This window comes from Camelus dromedarius, chromosome 23 (genome assembly GCF_036321535.1).
Source record: "Camelus dromedarius isolate mCamDro1 chromosome 23, mCamDro1.pat, whole genome shotgun sequence".
Classification (NCBI taxonomy): Eukaryota; Metazoa; Chordata; class Mammalia; order Artiodactyla; family Camelidae; genus Camelus; species Camelus dromedarius.
Genome location: NC_087458.1, coordinates 4636989 through 4659809, shown reverse-complemented (window position 1 = coordinate 4659809; position 22821 = coordinate 4636989). Strand labels below are relative to the sequence as shown.

General features: G+C 47.7%; 1 protein-coding gene across 3 annotated transcripts in view; it reads right to left on the bottom strand.

The window, feature by feature from the left end:
* Positions 1 to 7489: 7489 nt before the first annotated feature.
* TUFT1 (tuftelin 1) overlaps positions 7490 to 22821 on the bottom strand; it is a 36789-nt gene continuing 21457 nt past the window's right edge. For 2 of the 3 annotated variants that reach the window (XM_010996786.3, XM_010996785.3), the window contains 10 exons: positions 22531 to 22617; positions 21851 to 21940; positions 20147 to 20194; positions 17408 to 17521; positions 13396 to 13524; positions 12769 to 12863; positions 10822 to 10927; positions 9865 to 9948; positions 8852 to 8952; positions 7490 to 7937 (listed from right to left, as the gene is read on the bottom strand). In XM_010996786.3, coding sequence (XP_010995088.1) covers positions 7874 to 7937; positions 8852 to 8952; positions 9865 to 9948; positions 10822 to 10927; positions 12769 to 12863; positions 13396 to 13524; positions 17408 to 17521; positions 20147 to 20194; positions 21851 to 21940; positions 22531 to 22617 — 918 coding nt within the window. In that variant the 3' untranslated portion in view covers positions 7490 to 7873. The remainder of the gene's footprint in view (positions 7938 to 8851; positions 8953 to 9864; positions 9949 to 10821; positions 10928 to 12768; positions 12864 to 13395; positions 13525 to 17407; positions 17522 to 20146; positions 20195 to 21850; positions 21941 to 22530; positions 22618 to 22821) is intronic. The other variant, XM_010996787.3, reaches the window with a different exon arrangement.

Below are 22821 nucleotides of genomic sequence, written 5' to 3'. Positions count from 1 at the left end.
CTGGGCTCACCATCCCTCATTCGTGCCACGTTTATTTCCCAGGCAATCTTTCTCTATGTTCTTTCTCTTTGGACCCACCTGTCCAAATCCTTTAGGGTCTAGTTCTGGCTCCACATCCGCCCCACCTTTCTCTGCTCCACTGTGCAGCTCTGTCTGCCTCCTTCACATTAACGCCTCACGGGTTCCACCATCACTCACCTCTTCCACACGGCGCTGTCTCTTCCTCCACCCACCTGCCGAGGTTCTAAGCTCCTGAAGGGCTACAACCCTGTTCTGTATTATTCCATCCTGACCTCCCCTAGCACCTGGCACAATATTGTACAAATAATACTTCTTTTTCTCTCTCTCATCCTCCTCTTCTTAATTTTTCTAACAATAACAACTAACATCTGTAAAGCACTTTGCGAAGTGTTTTCACCTACATAATATTCCAAAAACCGCACAATCCCCCTGGGTCAATTATCAATAAATATTTAATGGATTAATAGGTCAAAAGGGGAAGGCATCCCGGGTGAAGGAACTAGCACCAGCAAACACACAGGGACAGGAGTGATCCCCGCAGGAACAGAAGGCTGCGGGGAAACACAGCCTTGCTGGAGAGAGGAGTGAACACTATAGAGAATTTGGAAAATAAAGAATGAAGATAATAAAAAACAAACAGAAAAATAAATCCCACCTTCACATTAACAGGGTTAGCAGTTAGGGGTATTTATTTCTAACCTTTTTAGAAACTTTTTTTTGCAAAGCTGTGATAAAACTGCATAAAATTTTGTGTCCTACTTTTTTTCACTTAACATTCTAAGCACAGTTCCATCATGCGACATCGTTTTCATAAAGGCCATTTGTAGTGAATGCATAATATTCCAGAGTGGCTGCATTTTCATGTACTTACCCTTCTCTTATTGGACACTTCGTTTCCCATTTTATGCTGTGCTAAGAAGCACAAATCGCTTGTGCAGAGAAGAAATGGACTGAAATCAGGTCTTGGTGAGACCTCAAAACTGCTCTAGAAAGTCTCACCTGAGCCTAAATCATCCCCGGACTTTTTAGTCACCTGCGCCAGTCAGACTGATCCCTTATTGCTTAAAAGCCAATTGGAGTTGCATTTTCTCCGACTTGCAACCCACATTATCCCACCTAACATAAGAGCTCTCAGGGCAGGACCATACTTGTCTTGCTCGCTGCTGTAACCCCGTCTGAATCCTCAGTCCAAGGCAAGGAGTCAGAGCTTAGGAAATGTGTGCAGAAAAAAGAATACGAACTCTCGTATGAACGCTCCCTTCTTATCCTGACCGGGGGTCTAGAAGGATCTTAGTACTTTTATCAGTTTACCAACAAAAATGTTGCCTCTTTATCACATGTACCACTAAGAATTCCTAACTTTTTGGACTTCTTTAGTTTTTTAATTCAGAACTTTTACATTTTTATGAACTGAAATATCTTCCTTCATGACCTTTATTTTTACTTTACTTTTTGAGATATAATTGACCCATAGCTTCATGGCCTTTAATACTAAATTTCTAAATGAATCTCCTCTGAGTTGATCCTCAATTCTATTTCTTTCTAGTTTCTCTACAGTTAAGTTGTAATGTTTAATTTCTTTAATTTACCTAGAATTTATTCAGGTGTACTATTTAAGGCGGGTTTTTTTTTTTCTTCCCCAAGTTCTTAACCAACTATTCCAATGCCTTTTTCCCCCAGTTAAGTTGCAATGCTTCCTTTATCGTTTTTTAATGCTTATATAAAATTGGGTCTAGTTCTGCCTAGCCAGTCTGTTAAATTGATGCTTAAGCTATATAATGTTTCACTATCTTCCATTTAAGTTCTGTCTTCAAAATGTTCTCTGCCATCTCCCCTGTTTATTCTTCCAGATGAATTTTTTAAATAATTATATCTGATTCTAAAAGGACTCTATTGGAATTTTTACTGAAATTACATGACTTGACAATTAAGAATTGACATCTTTACAATTTTAACTTTGCCATCCAGGAAAGCTTTTCTTCATTAAATTTTCCCATATTTCTCAACAAAATGTGGTCATTTTCTTCACACAGATCACTGACATTTCAAATAAAGTTGATTTCTAGGTATTTTGTATTTGCTATGCTATTTTAGATTGTTTTCTAATTGGGATATTACTGGTGTATGTAGGGAAACTCACTAGACAGTCCAATTGACACTCTTCTTGTCACCGCATCCTTTTGCTTCTTAGCTACCTCCTTGCGGGTACCACCCAGAGATCTGGGTTCTGCCCTGTGAAGCTAGATGGAGTGAAACCACACCTCCTCCTACAGGAGGAATTTTCATCTCTTCGGAGACTGCTGTCATGTTTCCAGCAGCCTTCTTTTGCCCTGGCCAAATAACCCCAACTGACAGGATGAAAGCAGTATGTGGGAAAGACTCAAATGACCTTGGTGAGGAGGGGGGATTTGGGGCAGGGTAGACTAGAGGTGGGGGACCGGTGAGGACTGGCTTCTGTGGTAACCCAGGCTTAAAGAGATGGACGAGGCTGAGCACAGGGAAAGAGGCGAAGAAACATCCGGACATGTTGACAAACTGGCTATTTTAAGGGATAAAGAAATGGAAAGAGGAATCAAAGGTAGCTTTAAAATTTCTAGCCTGAAGAGAGTGATTCTCTCTACTAAGTATGAGAGGTTGGAAAGGGAAGTTTCAAAGGAAGTCAATTTCAGTCCTCCTGACGCTGAGATTAGGGGTCCAAAGAGATACATCTATAGACCAGCGTGAGATAATAGAAAACATATTCCTGGCACAGCACTCCTAAAAGCCTTGTAATTTCCTAAGTGATAAGAGAACTGGGAGCATCTTTTGTTATGAGGTGACTCTGGGGCGGGGGGTCCTGGATGGGCGCTGGTCACCAGAAAGACTAAACCATGATTAAAAGCTTGGATTTTTCAGCCCCGCCCCCGATTCCTCCAGAGAGGGGAGAGGGGCTAGGACTGGAGTTCACGATTGATTACACCTACATAATGGAGGAAGACTCCATAAAATCCCAATAGATGGGGATCGGAGAGCTTCCAGGTGCGCGACACATCTTCATACGGGGAGGGTGACACACCCCAACTCCCCGGGGGCTGAAGTTCCTGCGCTCAGGACCCTCCCAGCCCTCGCCCTATGGATCTCTTCATCTGGCTGTTCATCCTTTATCATATCCTTTAATAAACTGGTAAAGGTAAGGAGGTGTTTCCCTGAGTTCTCTGAGCATCTCCAGCAAATTAATTCAAACCCAAGGAGGAGATTGTGGGAACCCCCAGTTTGTAGTCAAATCAGACAAAACTCCAGCTAGGGACCTACTACTTGCAACTGGTATCTCAAGGTCAGGGTAGGTGGGCAGCCTCTTGGGATTGAGCCCTTAAACTTATCTCCAGGTAGATGGTGTCAGAATTGAGTTAAATGATAGGACACCCAGCTGGTGTTGCAGAATTGCTTGGCGAGAGGAAAACCCCCACACATTCGATGACCACAAGTGTCAAAAATGTTCTGGGTACGTAGTAAAGGAGACACACAGGTGGAAACAGTTTTTCCTAAATATCAATGTTTTTCCAATTTTCCCCCACAATCATATATTTTACATAGCAGGCTAATTCAAACACAAACACACCTGGAGGGAGGGGCTAGCTCAGTGGTAGAGTGCCGACTTAGCATGCATGAGGTCGTGGGTTCAGTCCTCAGTACCACATTAAGCAAAATAAGAAGAAGAAGAAGAGGAAATTAATTACGCCCGAAACAAAACAAAACCAAACACAAATAAATGGATATAAAACAGTATAAAGATCCCCAGACACCTGCAGACATACACGAGTTTGGCCTAGCACACTAGTGACACGGAGGAAAGGCACTGAACTGGCAGATTAAGTCATTAGGACAAGTGACTTCCTTCTCCTCTGCTGTCTGAGATCCTGTGGTCTAAGACTTGGTGACCAACACCCTGTCAGGAAGTGAATTATCCTGCCACCATCTACCCTCAGTCCCATGTCCCAGAGGGCTCCAGGGAAAGAGAGATTCCAGCAGAAAGGCCAGAGACATTTTAGAGTTCAAAGTAGGTCTTGCTGCCAACCCACAGAGCACACAGAGCTAGAAATCACTCACCTTTTAAAAAGCATCTCCTTTAGCCTCAGCCTGGATAAGGATTTTCCTTGGAGAAAGAGGGGCCAGAGAATATTTAGGTCTCCCACTTTGAGTTTCAAGGCCATGGCTCCTTAGAACTGGGGCAGGGAAGGCAGGAAACAATTTCTCCTTGCAAAGCTGGAGTCCTAAATCGAAGCGTGGAAAAGAGGCCAAGGGCCCTAGGCTAACATCTGCTGTTGGGTCAGAGCCTGAGAAAACTCAGGCCCAGGCTCTGCTCCGCTTGGCACTGAGGAATGAGGGAGCCCAGAGGATGAGCAGAGGCCCCACAAAAAACAGCAACACACATCGAAGAGCTGATTAAAGACAGAAAGTTGCTTCTCTACCCCAAGGGATATTACCCTCCTCACTCAAATTAAGTTGCTTTAAGCCGTCTCACGTGAGAACATCTTTCCAGAATACATCTTGGAACGCTTCACAGTACAAGGGGTTTTTTTAACTAGAGACGAAAGTGAGCCAATCAATTTTTGGCTATAGAAACTCTGTTCAAATAAAAGGTCCAATGCAGCAGTTGGTTGAAATACCATGTCCCTATCAGGCTTTTTTTCCATCCAGGGAGGGGACAGATGAAGAGGTGGGAGGACAGGGGCAGTTTTTCAGGAGGCAAGGAGCACTCCTGCAGGCTTCCCCACGTTGGGGTGACGCTCTGAGTTTACAGGAGGCTGGTGATGACAGCTGCGTGTCCGGGCAGCTCTCAACACCCAGCTCAAAGAAACAGGCCTTCATGGCAAAGGTCCCAGGGAGTCAGACTCCATCTTCCCTCCACAACATATTCACGGAGCACAGAGGAGTTGGCTGACAAATGACATAACACAGGCAATAAACAGACAGCTGAAGTCAGGAGCAGCTTCTCACCACGCCCTTTCTCAGGCCCAGGGCTCTCTCTCACTCTCCCGTCCCCATCCTCTGTCTCTAATTGAAAAGGTTGCCAAGATCTAAACTACCTTTCCTGTGACCACTTTCTCTTCCCAGAGACTCTCCTGAGCCCCTGTTCCTTCCAGCCGTTGTACAACTAAACTAAGGGAAATACACCCCAGAGGCATGTTCTGGTCCAAGGAATCAGTTAGAGCTCTAGTTCTCATCTCCAGAATGTTCATTATCTCCAGCTGGAATCTCTGCTCATCCCACCAAGTCCTCAGGGCCCAGTGGAGAGCCTCCCTTCCCTGAATGGCAGCACACTCACTTCTGTCTTCTTCCAGCCTTGCAGTCTTCCTGGCCCCCGAGGCAACCCCACCCTGCTTCCACCCTCTTAATATTCTGAGAACAAGCAGTCCAGATACACCCCTGCAGAGCAAGACTGCCAGACAAAGAAGAGAACACAGGCTGTCAGAGGCCAAACCCAGGTCTGGAATGGAAGGAGGTTTCTGGTACATTCTGAAGCCTAGGGTGTGAATTACCTGAGAAGCAGGAGAAAGGGGAAGAAAAGTCGCAGGAGAAAAGCTTACATTCCTTTGATTGAAGGAAAAAGGGGCTTAGAAAGGAAGTGGGGCCAGGGGTTCAGGGCTTGCATTTCTAGTTTCTTTGGCCCGGGGAAGATTTGTGTAAATTTAGCTATGTCCTCGTTGGGCCCTGCAGTCAACAACATTTTTGGCAGAAAGAAAGAAAGAAACAAAGAAAAGACCATTGGACTAATTGAATGATGCCCAGAGATAGCCAAAAACTAAACCCTCAAACAGATGCAGTCAGCATTTCCACGGTACTATTCATTTCTGCAAAGGATGTGGAGTTAGTCATCTACCTCCAGTGCTGATTGGTAAATCTCTTAAGTAATCACAGGACCTTTCCTCTGTCCAGTTCTTTTCCAACTGAGAGGACACACAGTGGCCAAGTGTAGGGATCCCACAAGGCCGCCAGCCCAGGCAGGGTCAAAGCTAAAGTCAGGGGCTACCTCCTACACAAGGACTCAGACCACAGAGCTCAGCTGCTTAACAGGGACATTCTAACTCCTCTGAATGCCACAGAGTCCTCATATCATAGTGTTTGGGGTGCCTCCACACCTCCCAGGTGTGGACAACAGGGTGCCCAAAATTATGTTCTTTCATCGTCCCCTGAAAAGTGAACAGAAACCAAGCCAGGAGCACAAGGAGACACATTAACATAATTTATTAAATTCACCATCCAAAGAATATGCCACAGGAAAGACTATCAGAGCTGGAAGGGCCTGTGGAGATGATCGGGTCCCATCCTCCCGCTGTACAGATGGAAAGGACAGCGTGAGCACCGGAACAGCATTCGGGACAAAGCCAGCACGCGAGCCCAGCCGGATGCAAACACCACAGACTTAAGGCTTCTGGTTTTGAGCCAAGCAGAACCTAAAGACTTTTAAAAAAAATTTATACATTGCTTTTTCTGGAGGGGGGAGGTAATTAGGTTTATTGTTATTTATTTTTAATGGAGGTACCGGGGACTGAACCCAGGACCTGGTGCATGCTAAGCACGCACTCTACCGCTGAGCTGTACCCTCCCCCCAGAACCTAAAAACTTAATCCATGTTTATTTTGCATTTTCTTGTATCCTATAATACCACATTCTGATGCTTATCTCCTTCTTGAGGCTGCTGGAAGGGCCCTAAAGAAAACACGATGAGGGGCAGGTTCGTTCAGAGCCAGGACAACAGACTGTGGAGTGTGGGGGTGCAGTGGGGTTAAGGGAAGAATTCCATCCCTCCTGACTGCCTTCTTCGCTCAAATAACATACACTCAGACCCCAATACCTCCAGGCAAATAAGCTTGCCTTTCTGAGGTACCAAGCAGGTTTGGAGGAGGAAGGGAAAAGAAGCAGGCAGAGGAAAGAGAGAAAAAGATTTATAACAATGCCATTCTGAAGTCAACAAGTCCAGCGGGAACACTTTTCCCAGGGTGGGGCAAGTCCAAACACCGCAAGAGAAGGCTGTAGATCTCTAGTATTAAATCAGCTGTGAGATGTAAGCAAAACCACCAATAAGTTAGCAAAATAAATACCAAGTGAGTTTTGCTGAGATGGATGTAACCCAGTGAAAACAGTTTTTGGCTCTGAGTCAAGAAGACTGCAACTTGGGGGAAAACCCTAAGAAGATTCTGGGAGTCTTCACAGCAGAGAGAAGTCGCACTAACTGTCTGTGGCCTTAGAGACTCTTTCTGCTAAGAGCTACTCCCTGAAGGACACCCCCCCCCCCCGCCACCACAAAAAGGCAAGCCCATCCAGTTGAAGTTAAGGTTCATCGACTCTGACCAGCCATGACAGGCAGCCCCACTGTCTATCTGGAAGAGGCCCCAGGTCAGCATGGGCTGAGGGTGGAGCAAGCAGAAGAACAAACAGTTTGATGCTAAGAACTGATCTGTGTTTACGGGAGGAACGTCGTTCCCCCGGGACACTCTCCAGTCACTTCGGACATCTGCGCTTCCAGCTCCTAGGGCCACTGAGGTCCTCCGACTGAGGACCTGGCTTCTGGGGCAGCCGAACTCCAGTCTATAACAGAAGGGAGGCCCTGCTACAGAGAGAAACAGTAACTACGGGAACAAGGATACTGCCCTGGCTCCAGAGGCCGCAGTGTCCAGAGGGGCGTCATCCTCAGTCCACCCAGCGTGCAGAGGACAGGCATCTGGAACCGGCGGGACACATGAACCCCAAGCCGGGGTGCAGCCAGGGAGCAGTTGGGAGGTCAGAGTCAGGGCCAGCAGCCTCCAGGGGTGGTGGGCTCCTCTGCAGGCGAGAGGTGGCAACCACGGCGGCGTCCAGCTCCTTCTTCAGCTCATGTTTCCACCACTCGGATGAGAGGCATGGGCTTAGGGCTGGGGGGCTTGGCTATCCTAACGCTGAAAAGGAAGTTGGAAAGGCTGAGTGCTGTGTTGTTGCCCACCTTTCACTGTTTGTCCCACTGGGGACCTAAGAGCAGGGCGGGGAGGATGCCCAGTGCTGGGAGACCTGATCTGAGCTATTCATCATGATGGTGGTGGGGGCGGGGGTGGTTGGTGCTCAGAGTGGACAGAACGAGCCAAGGCCAGGCCTCCCGGACAGAGCTCTGCCTGCTACCTTGCCCCGAGGCTCCCTGCGTGGCTGACTGCCCCTGCAGGGCCGTGGGGAAGCAGGGCTGCCCACTCTGGCAGAAGTCAGGCAGCGTCCTTCCCAATTCTGCTGCTGCACACATTGTGGTTATTTTTGTAATGAGACTGTTGGATTAACAAAAAAACAAACGCCCCTCCAGTCTGCCTCCTGATTCTACACTTCAGGGCCAGCTGATCTCTTGGTTCTAATGCTCAGAAACAGTAATTGTCAGCGCTGTCTAAGAGAGGGTTAGGGGAGAGGCACTTTTGTCTGCTGGCAGGTGAAAAGAGAGGGTGCGGCTGAACAGCTGAGGGGTGGCTGTGGCTGTGATTCTTGAGTTTTTCAAAGTCTGGGACCTTTTTGTGAATCTCTTGGGAACAAAAGGCCCTCTCCCTAGAAATACGCACTCACTGCACATTCATGATTGTTGCTGCCATGTCAGGGGGTTCATGCACCTCTAGCAGCCTTTCATGGGCCTCCGTGGGGTTATGGCATCAGGCTCTACCCTAACCTGGTTAGAAAATGGTTCAGGTGGAGAATGGGTCCAATTAGAGACTGGGAGAATAAAGCTGGATTTAGCAGAGCCTCATCCTGGCCTCAGCACTAAACGTTCCCTTCCCATGGCTCCTCTGCCCGTCTCTCCTTCACTTCCCACCTGAGCCCGGCTCCGTGCACAACGACCCACCTGCTCGGGTTCTCAGTCTTGGCCCGGTTCTGGGTGCTGAAGTTGCCGTAACTGATCTGTTTCTCTATCAGGTGTTCCATCCGGTCATGCATCTCTAAATTCTGTTAACACAGGTTACGAGGTTAGAGCTGGCCTTTTTCTGCCTTGCCTTTTGTCACATTGAACGGGCTCGTTCTGGTCTCTCCACTGCTGTGTTTGTGCTGCTGTCACCCCCGCCCCTACTGTGCGTGCCGCCACCAGGACGCCCTCTCCCCACATCCTCCCCACTCCAGGCTGCTCTCCCTCCAGTCTCCTTCCCCGAGGAGGTGTTCTCTCAAGAACTCTGTGCGACACTGATCACCTCCTGTATACCTTCTCTATACAATTACTGCAAATAATTTCCTATAGTCAGTTGAGATATTTACTTCTGTTCGTCCATATGCTTTTCTATAAAGTATTCTTAGGTGATTTTTAAAATGTATTTTATCCCTAAGTCTAGACTGCAAACTCCCTGGAGATGAACAACCCTGTCTCCTGTTTCCTTTTAGCTCCCTCGCTACCTGGGATCTTCACACAATGCTTGCAAAGCAATCTCAGGTAGTCAGTCAATGGACAGGAAGGGCCCTGAGGTACAGCGGAAGCTAGACCCAGAATAACAGCCCGTCGCCTTTGTCATGCAAAGGACGCCACCTGTGGAAGGCCTCATCCTTCAAAGCCCAGCTCCACTGTCAGTGCCCCTGTTAAGGCCACACAGTCAGAATGAGGGGCGACCTCCATGCCGCCACAGCGCGGGCTCGCCCCAAGAGGATATATCCCTTCAGAGCAGGGACAGGCCTTACCATTGTCTGCCACTCCGTGAAGGTTCTCAGAAAACATTTACTCAGCTGAAATGAAGATCAACCAAGCACCCCAGATACTCACTTCTGTGCAGCAGCTAGACAGGACCAAGCCCCCCTCCAGAATCTCCCCCTTCCTCACATCCAGGCTTTTCTTCAAGCATCCACTCCCTTCCCAGGGCTGCCCAGAGCACTCACCTCAGCTTCCAGGTAGGCGATTTTCTCCTTGAGCTCCTGGATGGCGGTGTCCTTTGACTGGATCACAGCTTTTGAATTCTGGAGCTGCAAAGATGTGGGAGACACCGGGGCTCACTGTGAAATGACTCATGACACACTCATCAAACTTCGCCCCGCCGTCGAGGGAGCCAGCAGAGACAAAGGGCAGAGCTTTGCACCGCTTGCGAGATGTGCTCAGCTTGTCTGTAAATGCCTCATTTCAATAAGTGTTAAACTCTTGCTTATCCTGGGTGTGGGGGCAGGGGGTGTGAGGGGAACACCACCCTGATAGTCCAAAATAATGGTTGATTCCAGAAACCATTCCATTTGACTTTGGGAAATACAAATTATGTATTCATTCCAGAAATATTAATTGAGTGCTACTGTATGACAGGCCCTGTCTCTAGAAACCCCATGAACCAGACAGACAAAACCCAGCCCTCCTGGAGCTGACGTGCAGCAACGATGCCCTCCCAATTAGGGGTCTGAAGTTCTCAAAACAATTCTACAAAACGTCATATTCTGATAGGATACCATACGCCACCCTAAAGCTCAGGCAGGGGAAGGCTGAGAAATCTGCCATGAGGTGCAAAGGTTGATCATCTACACACAGATAAGCGAGTTTATTGCGACTTAATTATTCATTTGCCAGCACCCTTCAAAGTGTAAGAGACTAACCTTTCCCTTCTTGTCCCACGGGAAAGCACAAGGAACATGACCAAAAATGTAGGGGAAAGATGGGAGAAGAGCAAATCCCAACCATCCAAACCCAGTCATCAGTAGCTATAAATGTTTTATGGGACACTTATGGATATAAGCCAAGATTCTCAAGAGAATAAATAAATAAAGACGTAGACTTGACAGGAAAACAGGGCTAGACTCAACACAGTGACTTCCAGAGGAGGAACCCAAAGCAGGGGAAGATCTGACCCCACCTACCTGCTCTATCATTTGCCGGACTTTCCGCTGCTGGCTTTTAAGCATGTCATCCAAGTGGTGGATCTTCTCCCGCAAACCAGCCACTTCCTTTTCCAGGCTCGCAGCCCTGGGGATTGAGACCAGAAGCTGAGGCAAGGGGAAATGATGCTTTGTCTACCCAGTCTCAGCCAGGGCCTCGGGCTCGGGGGGGTCTTGATCAGGTGTGATTCCCCAGTGGTCTGCTGTGAGGAGTGGGTGGCGGGATACCTCAGAACACCACATCAGAAGCATCCCTAGAGACCACCTAGTCCAAATGAGGGAACTGAGGCTCAGAAGGTTAGAAAGGATAAGTCATTCTGGAGAGCCCTACAGGTAAAACTAGAGCTAACGGGTAGATGTTCCAAGGAAGCAGTTCTTAACACAGGAAAGACTTTCTCAGTATTAAAGTTGTCAGAAAGTGCACAGCCTCATTCAAGTAGGAGCTGGGATTACAATACACAAGACCATCTCGCTGTTGGCAGGGATTTTATATCAAGAGGAAGATAGATTTGAGGACCCTTAAAGCCTCTTCACACAAGTCCGTTTCTGAGTCTCCCGATTTCTGGACACTTGCTGTTACCTTTGCATCTTCTAAGCAAACTGGTCAAGATCTCCAAAGGTCAGGTGGCCAAGGAGAGTGCCCCGGAGCTCAGAGCTCTGAAGGATTGCTGGTACCCATTACTGTCTGGTTCTGCCTGAGGAAGCAGACCAGTGCCTGCTGCTAGAAGGTGGGTGGTGCTCGGCATAGGGGACTACACAATCTGAGCCCCCCAACTCATCCTTCCTAAGCTTCAAACATTCTAAGTTTCCATCCTCAGCTCTCTGGTGCCCCACTTCTCAGTCTCCTTTTATTTAGAAAGTCAGCATTTTTGATGCATAGCTACCACTTGCCATTCCCAAGTCTCGGTTTTGGATTATCTGCTCTTTTTTGTTTCTCTTGCTCCTTCCTCTTGGTCACCTGCCCGTGAGGACTTCCACCACTGAGGAGGGAGCTGAGTAACTTAACAGCAATTCTGCCATGAAACTGAGCCTGAAAGAACACTACAATAAGATGTCTGCATTTTCCATGTCAGGCAGGCCTCGATCGAGGTTATCCCAAAGCAGAGAAAATGCCCCCAGGAGACTGAAGGGTCCAAGAAGGCAAGGATCATGTCTGTTCATCTTGGAATTCTTTTGAAGGCCCTCCAGGTAACATCTGCTGAACTTAGAAAGGTCCAACTTATACAACAAAGACCAGACCAATATGCTAATGTTAAATGTGATTAACCACTTGAGATCTTATAAATTAATTGCCAACAGCATAAAGGACTTCTAAATTCTTGAAGGTCTAAGAGCGGCTCAATCTTTGCTCTGTAGGTTTCACTGGTCTGGGGTCTCTGATCCCCTCTGACCAGAGGAATCTGCAAACCACTCTAACTCCGGAGTAGAAAGGATCTCAGCGATCCCCTGTGTGCCACCACTGACAGGTGGGTCTCAGTGTTTGGGTCGTTTCAGATAAAAGCAGGTTAAGGATCTCTCCACGAAGGTGCTCACTGTCATTTTCATTAGCATGGTATGTGAGGAAGTTATTCGATTTTTCCCTCAGGTAGTTTAGAGCTGCTTTTGGTTTGAGGGGAGTAAACTATGGTGGAATAATGCCACTTCCACAGTGTAACAACCATACAACGATGTACCATGACGGCAGACGCTTCACCAGCTCCCACTGACTCTGGCTCTGACACTGTAAAAGCCTTTTCTTTGGGTTGTTACTCCACGGAAGATGAACTCCTCGGAGATGGCAGCCTCCCAGACAGTATCTCCGTGGGCAGGGCCCCACCCCGAGCAGGCACACAGTGAGTCAGAGCTGGAAGATCTGACATCAGCACCAGCTCCTTCCCCAGGTCTGCGCCCTCCCTGCACCCCAACTCCACGGAGAACAAGGGCCCTTACTTTTCTTGTTCTACTTGGCAGTCACCATTCTTGCTCCGAAGTTCCTCCAGGGCTGTCTCCCCTTCCTTGACCTTTGTCAGTAAGGCCTGATGCTCCTGAAGGGACCAAGGGAAAGAAAAATCTCAGATGAGGAGAAGGCAACCGTTTCTGCACTGGGGTGAAATGGGTACTAGGCGTGGGACAGCTGCCAACAAGCAGCAGGCCAAGCTGGTTTGATGGGGCGCCCTCCCTTGTTAGGGACAACCCTTCCCACCCTCAGCACACAGAACCTTCTCAGCCTCACCCAGCTGCCCGGAGGGAGAGGCTGGCCCTGCATTACCCAGGCCCACCTGCCAGCTATGGCTACCAAGCCCCGAGAAACCAGGCTGAGTGGCTCCCTGAGAGCTGTCTGCCAAAGCCAAAGGGCAGCTGCCCAGGAACTGCCTAAAATGGAAATGGGTTCAACTCTAGGCATCAAGGGCTAGTGGGATGGAGAAAGGTACTGGAAGGTATTTGCCAAAGGAAGCTGTGAAGTGTGATTTTCTGGAGCTGCTCAGAGAAGGAGAGTCTCTGCAACCATCTCAGTCCGTCCCAGGGTGCCTCCCTGCCCAGGAGCCTGGGTGCTGATCAGCAAGGCTCCTACGTTACCGTCTCCATTCCCAGCAAGCGCCTCTGCAGCTCCCCGACTTCTGCCTCCTTCTGCTCCACTCTGTCCTCCGCTCTCTGGAGGGCTGCGTGACTCTGCTCTGCTTCTCTCTGGTACTGGCTGAGTGTGACCTGTGACACAGGATGGGGATGTGTTAAGTATAGGTGGGGAACATGGCGGGTGGCGGGGAACATGGATAAAAGCCTTAGAAAAGAACCCAGGAGCCTGGGTGCGGTGATGGGAGAAGAGAGGCAAGCCTGAAAAGCACACCGCCATCGCCCACTCGGGAAGCAGCAGGTTAACTCCACTTCCAGCTGATTGAGCCCTGCTTTTTTTGTTGTTGTTTTTCTTTTGTTCTGTTTTTTGGGTTTTAAAAAAAAATTTTATTGAAGTATAGTTGATTTACAATGTTATATTAGTTTCCAGTGTACAGCACAGTGATTCACTTATGCATATACACATATTCTCTCTCATTACAGGTTACTACAAGCCATTAAATATAGTTTCCTGTGCTATACCTTAGGACCTTGTTGTTTATTCCATACCGAGTAGTTTGTATATGCCAATCCCAAACTCCCAGCTTATCCCGCCCTCTTCCCTTCCCCCTGGTAACCATAAGTTTGTTTTCTATGTCTGTGAGTCTCCTGTTTTGTAAATAAGTTTGTGTCATTTTTTTAGATTCCACATATAAGTGATATCCATAGGATATTTGTCTTTCTCTGTCTGATTTACTTCACTTAGTATGATAATTTCTAGGTCCATTCATGTTGCTACAAATGGCATGATTTCATTCCTTTTTATGGCTGAGTAGTATTTCACCACACACACACACACACACACTACATTTTCTTTATCCAGTCATCTGTTGATGGATATTTAGGTTGCTTTCAGGTCTTGGCTATTATAAAAAGTGCCGCTATAAACATTGGGCTGCATGTATCTTTTTGAATTAGAGTTTTCTCCGGATATATGCCCAGGAGTGGGATTGCTGGACCATAGTGTAACTATTTTTAATTTTTTAAGGAGCCTCCATACTGTTCTCCACAGTAGTTGAGCTCTACTTTAGAGTGACACCTGGAACCCACAGACTTTCCACTTTCCAGGTGGCTGATTCTCCAGCATCCCCAGCAGCCCTCCAGTACCACCCAAGCTTCACCCAGTGTTGCGGCTTTCCTCCTAGTGCAAACGCGAAGAATCCAGGAAAGGATATCTCCACACTCTTTCTTCTGCCTCCCCCTCCTCCTCGCCCTCACTTCAAGCACCATGGCAGCGTGCACACAAAGGCCAGACGGGCATCTGGAAGGGCCGCTAGACACCGGGAAGAACCTGCTCTTTGTCAAACACGGCAAGCCAATTTGAAAAGAACAGAAACAGAATTGAGAGTGAAGAAAAGTAAGAACTTGCCTCCTTTCCTCCCACATGCATTTTGCCAACTCCTAATTACCCTTCAGACCCCAGCTTAGACACCCCTTCTTCCAGGGAGCCTGAGCTTCCTCTGTGCGGCCACAGAGGACGCACAGCCCTTCCCTCTCACAGCACTGAGCCGATTCTGCCTGGTCACTGTGTGCATCCCCCAGGCGACCATCCGTTTCTGACAGCGGAGACCTTTGGCACCATGACCTTTCCAGAGTGCAGCCCAGCACCCAGCACACGGTCACTGCTCCGTAACGTCATGAATGGAATTAACGTTCATCTAGTCCAACCCTCTCCTTTCACACCTAAAGATCAACTGACCTATTCAAGACTACACAGCCAGTGAATGCAGAACCAGTGCTAGAACCCGGTTACTTCATCATCCATTTCAATGCTTCCCAGTTACCCTACACTGACTCCTCAATCAATTACTAAAAAAGAATCCAGGTGACCTTCAGAAAGCCTAACCAGCCCTGGTAAAACAGAACACCAGCAACCAGTTTGTCTGGCTCCTGCCAAAGTCGTTATCAGGGAGGAGAAAGTAAAGCACAGGATGAGGTGTGATGAGACGTGTCCATGCTGCGCACCAGCCCTGTCCAGAGCAAACTCGCTGCAAATCCTTCCTGAAGGCCAGGAGCCGGCAGGACGAGAAATGTACGCTTCACGGCAGGTTGTCTTCATGGTAACTGACAGCCTTACCTTTCCCACCCTCTAGGTTCAGAAAAGGAGACCAGAAAGTCTAATTCACTAGGAGAGACTGAGAAAAGCCTTCAAACGTCCCAGATTAGGCTGGAACAGGCCAGCCCCCTGGGCAGGAACGTACACACAGGCCTCTCATTTCTGTATGTAAACACTGCACCCAGGATGATGTGTGCTTGGAGCGTAGCATTAACGGGCCATGGGCCATCCTCACACCCAGCTGTAGAATCACAGAGGGAAAAAAAATAAAAAAACACTCCCCTGCCACAGCTGTCCCATAGCTCCAGCCAGTTCTGCCCTAAGGGAACCTCTTAATCATAAGAGGGTGTGGCAACCTACCCCAGTAGTGGGAGCAACCCGAGGAGCGAGGAGTGTCTCCTACCACAGGTGGGTGCTAAGTGCCATGGCTTAAAGGGCAGCCCCTCATAAGAAGCCATGGGCTCGTGGTTCACAGCTGTCAGGGCCCTTCAAGCCCTGGGCTTTTTATTACTCTGTACACTTTTGCTCAAGCTTTGAAACCCAGGGCTGGCAGAGCCCTCTGGGTGCTGACAAAACCAACCACTGCACTTTACAATGCTTCTTGGTGTAGACATTTCCTCCCAAAGTTTCAGTCTAGTCAGTGCTACAGCCCCAGCCTCCCCTTCCTCCCATTCTGCTCCAAGAAGGCAGAGGACAGCTGAGCTCATTCATCAGCAACTGAATCGTCCAAGTTGTGGAATCTGAAGTAGACACGACGAACTCCTTCACTGCACGGCTACTTCGTTCTGAGCCCAGACTAATCCTAGTGTTACCCTAAGTTCAAATTATTTAGGAAAACCCACTTGTGAAACTGATCACTAAGAAAAATACAGCATATTTTTTATTTCTAAACCCTTCTAAGTAATAAATATCTTTACACATATTACCTCACTCAATCCACACAACAATCTTGTGAAATTCATGACCCCTTTTTATAAAAGTTGAAACTGATGGTTAGGGAGGTTAAATCACTTGCTCAAGTAAGACTTCAACTACTCTTGAGACAGCTGGTCATTCTCACTGCCCTTGGTCCTCACCCTCAAAACACTTCTCAGAAATTCTCTGAGTCCATGAAAGAGAAGACTTTAGGCTGGGACTCCCCTTTCCACCAGCCCCTGGCAAGCCTGGGCAGGGCAGACGTCTATCATCACATATTTATGCCCTAGAAAGTACTTTACGTGGGGGGAACAATCGCAGGTAACAGACGCTTACTCTCACATCGAGCAGTTACGAAAACTGCCCCGAGTTTGCCTGGTGTCCCTCATCTTATACTCCAAGAATTTTCTGGGAAGCATGGAAGACCTCACACACTTTTAATACTGGGAGGCCTTCTATTTTGTATTCTTTTAACCTTCTATAATAATCTAGTATTACTTTTATAATAATAATTGAGATACTCAAGATCACAGAGCTCTGTGTAGTATAGCCATGACTGGATGTAAAGTCCCCTGATTCCACCAGCACAGTTCTTCCTAGGACCACACCGATTCATCCACTCATCCGGTCCACACCTCAGAGGCACCCCGCTGAAGCCAGGTATTGTCCCAGACACTGGGGATGCAGTGGTGAACTTGATGGCAACATTCCCTGCCTGCACAGTGCTTAGAGCCCAGTAGTTCTGACCATGGTACTTACAGAAAGGGCTTCTGAATTACTTGCCATCCCAGACCAGCGCCACCACTCGACTCCAGGAGGCCAGAGGCTCAAAAGCTGACCTTCGAACTGTGGGCTAGCCTTGGACAGCAAAGCTATAAATATCCAGGAAAGAGCAAAGCAGAAAGGAATTGCCCGCAGGCCTCAAGGCCTCACCTTCCCAGTTGATGGCATCCAGCCATCCAGTGGCCCAACCCTTGGGGCACCCTCTCCCCAAATCCCACATCTCACCTCAAAACCTGCACGGTCTGACTGGCGCTGCTGCTCAGCCTCCTGCAGCTTGACAAGCAAGTCCTGCACAGTCTTCCTCAAGCTCTCGACATCTCCGTTTATACAGGTATCCACCTACAGCCCAGGCAGGGAACGGATAGTGAAGCCACCACATTTGTGACTTGGTAACAGAAGGTCCTCCCACAACACACACTTGCTTGGACCTTTTTGTCCAGACCACCCTCACAAAAGAATTCACATCACACAAGAGGAAAGTCAGTCAGTCTTAGGCACCCAGGAGTTCTGAGTTATTCCTATGAAGACATTCTCTCTTCATATCCTAAAGAACTCAACTAGCTTCCAATCACCTCATTATCTTAGGACACACTGCAACCTTTATGCGTGAATCAACATGTTTATGCCATCCTTGTGTGTGTGTGTGTGTGTCCTGCTTCCAACAGACTGGAGTTCTCTGAGAGCAGGGATCACGTTCCCCTTTGGACCACAGTTCCCCAAGGGCAGGGACTGTGCCACACTCATCACAAGGGGTGCGTCCCCAAGGCATGTCTTTTGTTGCTCTCTGCACCTAGCATACAGATCAGCAGATAAAGAGTTACTGACAGACGGGCAGGTTTAGGGCAAAAGCACCCAGTAAGTCCAGGAACCTACTTCGATGTAGGAAAAGGTGCCTCACTGAGGTTACTGTGAGTCTCTCCCCAGACACACCCAATCGTGGCTTGGTGGTTAGGGCTGAGCTGACATGTGGGGTCTCGGCCCCACCCCTGCCGCCTTTCAGCTACCAGTTCCCTGTGACTGTGACACGGTCTCTCCCTGCCTTGCTCAGTGGGAAGCAGCAGCGCCTTCCATCCAGGGCACAGAGCTCAAATGAAAGGAGGGGATGGGGTCCCAGGTGCTGCATTATCAGAGTCCCGTGGGCCTTCTTTCTCAACCTGGGCAGCAGTGAGGCGACTCCTGACCACGCCCTGCCTTACAGGCTGTCTCAAAACTAAGTAAGATAATATCCGGTAGGGCTTGGAGCTTGTGAGAAGGAAGGTGGAGCAGATAACCAGGTGTTATAATAACTTGTTGCCAACAGCATGTTTGCCAAATACGGTGATTCAGGGGAAGGGAAAAATCCAAACTGCACATCTAAAGTGAGTGGCTGGAACCACAACCTTCTGAATGCAGTCGTTGATAAGCTCTGCGGTCAGGTCCCCTACACCCGCGCCTCCGCTGCTGGACAGGGGAGAACGACTTAAAAGGCTCCCGGAGCACAGCTGTTACGTGCTTATTTCAGATGATGTTCTCATAAGGGTATTTAATGACACAGAAAAATTTCATGATATAGTATGAAGAGAAAAAAGGGAGTTCAAAAACTTTACATGTAGGAGCTAGAGATAACAAACTAGATTTTAACACAGCAATGTAGGCAGATCCTAAAAACACGGTGTGGGCTAAAAAAAGAAAAAACAGAAATACAGCTCAAGTCCAGTATGAAAATTTTAAAAAAATCTCATAGGCATATTTAAATCATATATTGAATATGTTAGAGTGACTGCGTTTTGGTGGTGGGGACAAAAAAAAAAAAAGTAAATCCAGTGAAAGCCTTTATGGGACCAATGCTGTTAATGAGCCCTAAACTGATGGGAAGGTCTGATTCAGCTCTATACCTGAGGGCCAAACAAACCCAATCCAAAAAATACCTGCCCAAGCAAAGACACACATACAAAGAAATGCTGTATAATAAGGTCTAATCTCAATATTATAAATACATAGTCTCATTGAAGGAAAAACAAAGGAAATTCCACCAGACTGGTTTTTCTCTGCATAGATTACAATTGGTTATTTTTCTCTTTTGTCACTTTTCTGTGTTTCTGAAATCCCCTAATTTTGTACAATAGACATGTCTTGTGTTATTATATAACCACAAAAAATATAACAAGTGTCATTTTTTAAAAAGTACAGCTAGGTTTGTTTGTCAGTTATACTTCAATAAAGCTGGGAGGGAGAATTAAAAAAATTACAGCTATGTACTTTTACACATACTATGCTGTTAATTAAAAATTAAGGTAGATCTACACATACAAATATGGAAAGGCTATAATAAACTATTCAGTTTAAAAAATAAAAAAGCAAGCAAGAAATAATGTATTTATCATCACCCTGTATTTGTGAAAAGTATATGTATATTATATACATACATTTATACATGCATACATATATACATATATATAAAATACACAGACACACACATATGGCTTTTAAATATGGTTGTCTGCATAGAAAACACTCTAGAACATTGGTGCTCAACTTTGGCTAAGCATCAGAATTATCTGAAGAGCTTTTTAAAAGACCTGATGCCCAGGCCACATCTCAGACCAGTTAGATGACAGCTTCCAGGGATGGCACACAGGTACCGCATCCACTCAGGCTCCCGAGGCCATTCCAGTGGGCTTCAGTGGAGGCTGAGGAGCACCGCTCTAAAAGGATCACCCACTTCAGTCTGTTGACCGTGGATACTCCCAAGGAGTGGGACTGGGCCGGGCGAGCGTGATAACCACCACGCTACGAAACCGACTAAGGAGTGGGACTGGGCAAGGAGAGTTTCCATTTTTCCTCCTGTGTTTGAATTTCTACAGCAAGTAAAAATTACTTTCCTATTTCGTGAGAGAGAGAAAGCAATAAACAGAAAGCCCAGGAAGGAGGATTTCCCCGCCTCCTGGCTAAGCGGTGGTGACCACTCTCCTGCTGGTTACCTACCTCGGGCGGGAGACTTTGATTGAAGCCATTCGGCTTTTCTAGCACCACCTGTTGATCAAGAAAAATAAAATTGGTAATGAAAACAGTCCCAAGCAATCAACTTTGAAACATGATTCTTCTAAGAGCTCAAATCTTAGATAAAAAGAAAAGAGAAAAAGGAGAAGACAAGACAAGAGGGAAGGAGGGGAGGAAGAAAGAGTAAGGAAGGGAAGGGAAGGGAAGGGAAGGGAAGGGAAGGGAAGGGAAGGGAAGGGAAGGGAAGGGAAGGGAAGGGAAGGGAAGGGAAGGAAAGGGAAGGGAAGGGAAGGGAAGGGAAGGGAAGGGAAGGGAAGGGAAGGGAAGGGAAGGGAAGGGAAGGGAAGGGAAGGGAAGGGAAGGGAAGGGAAGGGAAGGGAAGGGAAGGGAAACTTCTAGTGCTCTGTAGGAAAAGAGGAAAGAGGCAGTGGAGAAATGTGCACAGCCTTGGGAGGGAACACTCTAGCCTTGCAGGGAGGAGGAAGGAAACCTCAGGCTAAAACCCTCCAGCAGACTGGAAAGTGTGCAGGCCCATTCCTCACAGCCCAGGAAATACGAGCAACTGCCTGACACAGAGTTTCCCTTGCCCCTTGGGGATCCTGACAAGGTTTGACAAAGCATAAATCAAAAGAATAAGCGGCATTTGCTGCAATTCTTTCCAAGTCAAAGCCTGATTAGTCATCATGTGACTGCTGGTTTGTGCCAACAAGGGGCCTGGATTTCTGGGCCAGGCTCTGAGCTCATTAGGTTCTTCAGTCACCGGACGGAGCACCTCCCACCAGCCAGATGTGAGCTCAGGCAGCCAAAGCAAGATGAATTAGAGGGAAGCCACCAGCCAAGCCTATCACGTGTCCAAGACGAAGAGGAACATCACTGGCACCGGCTGCTAGGTCACCGTTCCCATCGGGAGAGCGAGGGCAGGGGCTCCCAAGAAGGAATACCCAGCCCAAACCGAATGCAAATGAGGGAGACAGGACTCGGAATCTAAGGGAGCGAGAGTGAAGTCACAAAAGAGACACTTCTGCTCCCCTGAGGACTCTTCTAGCCTCAAATTTTAGAAAAACTGAAAAGCAGGATCCTAGGATCATCCATCCCAGTTTAGTCTACCAAACATTTACTGATGCTCTTGTGTGTCCCAGACGCTGGGCTGGGGTGTGGGGACCCAGAGACAGGGGAAGGTAAACCCTAGCCCGGAGGAGCTTCCCGTCCCTGGGCAGAGACAGCCACAGACACAGGTGAGTGACAGACAAGGACCAAGACCTCCAGTGCACACTACAGGCACCGCCCATGTCACGCAAGATCAGCTTCTGAGAAGTTTGTATTTATAGGTAATTTTCTGCTTTAGAAGGCTTTGCATTACAAGAAGATTGATCACAGAATCCTTAAAGATTAAGAGGTTTGGCAATAATTCAACAATAGTTTTACTTATATAAATTCAATTTTTGTACATGTTTTAGGAACGGGTGTGCTTGTACATAGGCTGACCTGTGTAAACACAAGTGCCCATCTTCTGGAGAGCCCTGACAGGGCTGTGAGTGCGGAGAGAAGCCAGCATCACCTGTGTTCTCACCTTTCCTGGCAGTGGTATTAGACTCAGCACCCACTGGGTGACTGGTAAATGGAACTGTCGGCACAACCGCACCAGTGGGGTCCTCAGTGGGAACCCAATCATGGACCATTTCCTATTACCTGGATCTCCTGTTGAGGGAGAGAATCTCCCAGATCTCTGTCAAGCTTGCTACTTATATCCTCCCGGAGCTTCTGCAGGCAGTTCCTGGCCTGAGAGGGGAGGGCAAGAGGCTTTAGTTTTGGGAAAGAGACCACCCACACCAACGCCACGCCTTTGTGTCTACCCACAACCCATACTCCTGAGTCACATACTGTTCTAAGCACTAGCTCGGGGGAGGAGAGCCTCTAGTCAAGCGGGGCTGCAGCCCAGTCCCTCCTACACCAGCAGCAGAATAATAACACCCCTGCCCTGGTGGATCTAACATCTAGTTGGGGAGACACACAACCCAAAATATAAATAAATAAAGCATGTAATATGTTATATAGCGACAAGTGCCATAGAAACATGAAGCCAGGGCGAGGGTTAAAAAAGTGGGGAACCAAGGCTGGCAATTTTAGGTAGGGTGCCTGGGGCATAGCTCTAGGTGCATGGTGTTTAATAAGTAGCTGGTGATCAATGAACTGGTTGATTAATGGAAGGGTCAGAAATGCTATTTGACACATGAAGGGACATTATGGCATTTTGGAGACAGGAAGGGAGCAGAAGGGAGAAAGTCAGAACCTACAAAGAAGGGAGCTAAAAAAATGTGAGGTTCAGAGAAATGACCTAGGTCACTTCCACAAAGGGAAGGGGTGCCCACCTCCTGGATATACTGGACCTCACTCTTCAGCTGGTTAATATTCTTCTCATGGATCATCTTATCTCCAGACCTCCCCTTCAAGTACACCTGAAAATAAGTGAAACAATACCACTTCATTAGGAAAACCTCCAGTTAAATTAACTGTGTACAGGCAGTCTCTTACACAGCTGGTTAAGAGGGTAAACTGTCACCACGTTTCTGGGTGGCAATCTGGTGATTCTAATTGGAAGACTTAAAACCAGATCTACTCTTTGACCCGCCAAATTTACCTCTGGAAACGTATCCTAACGA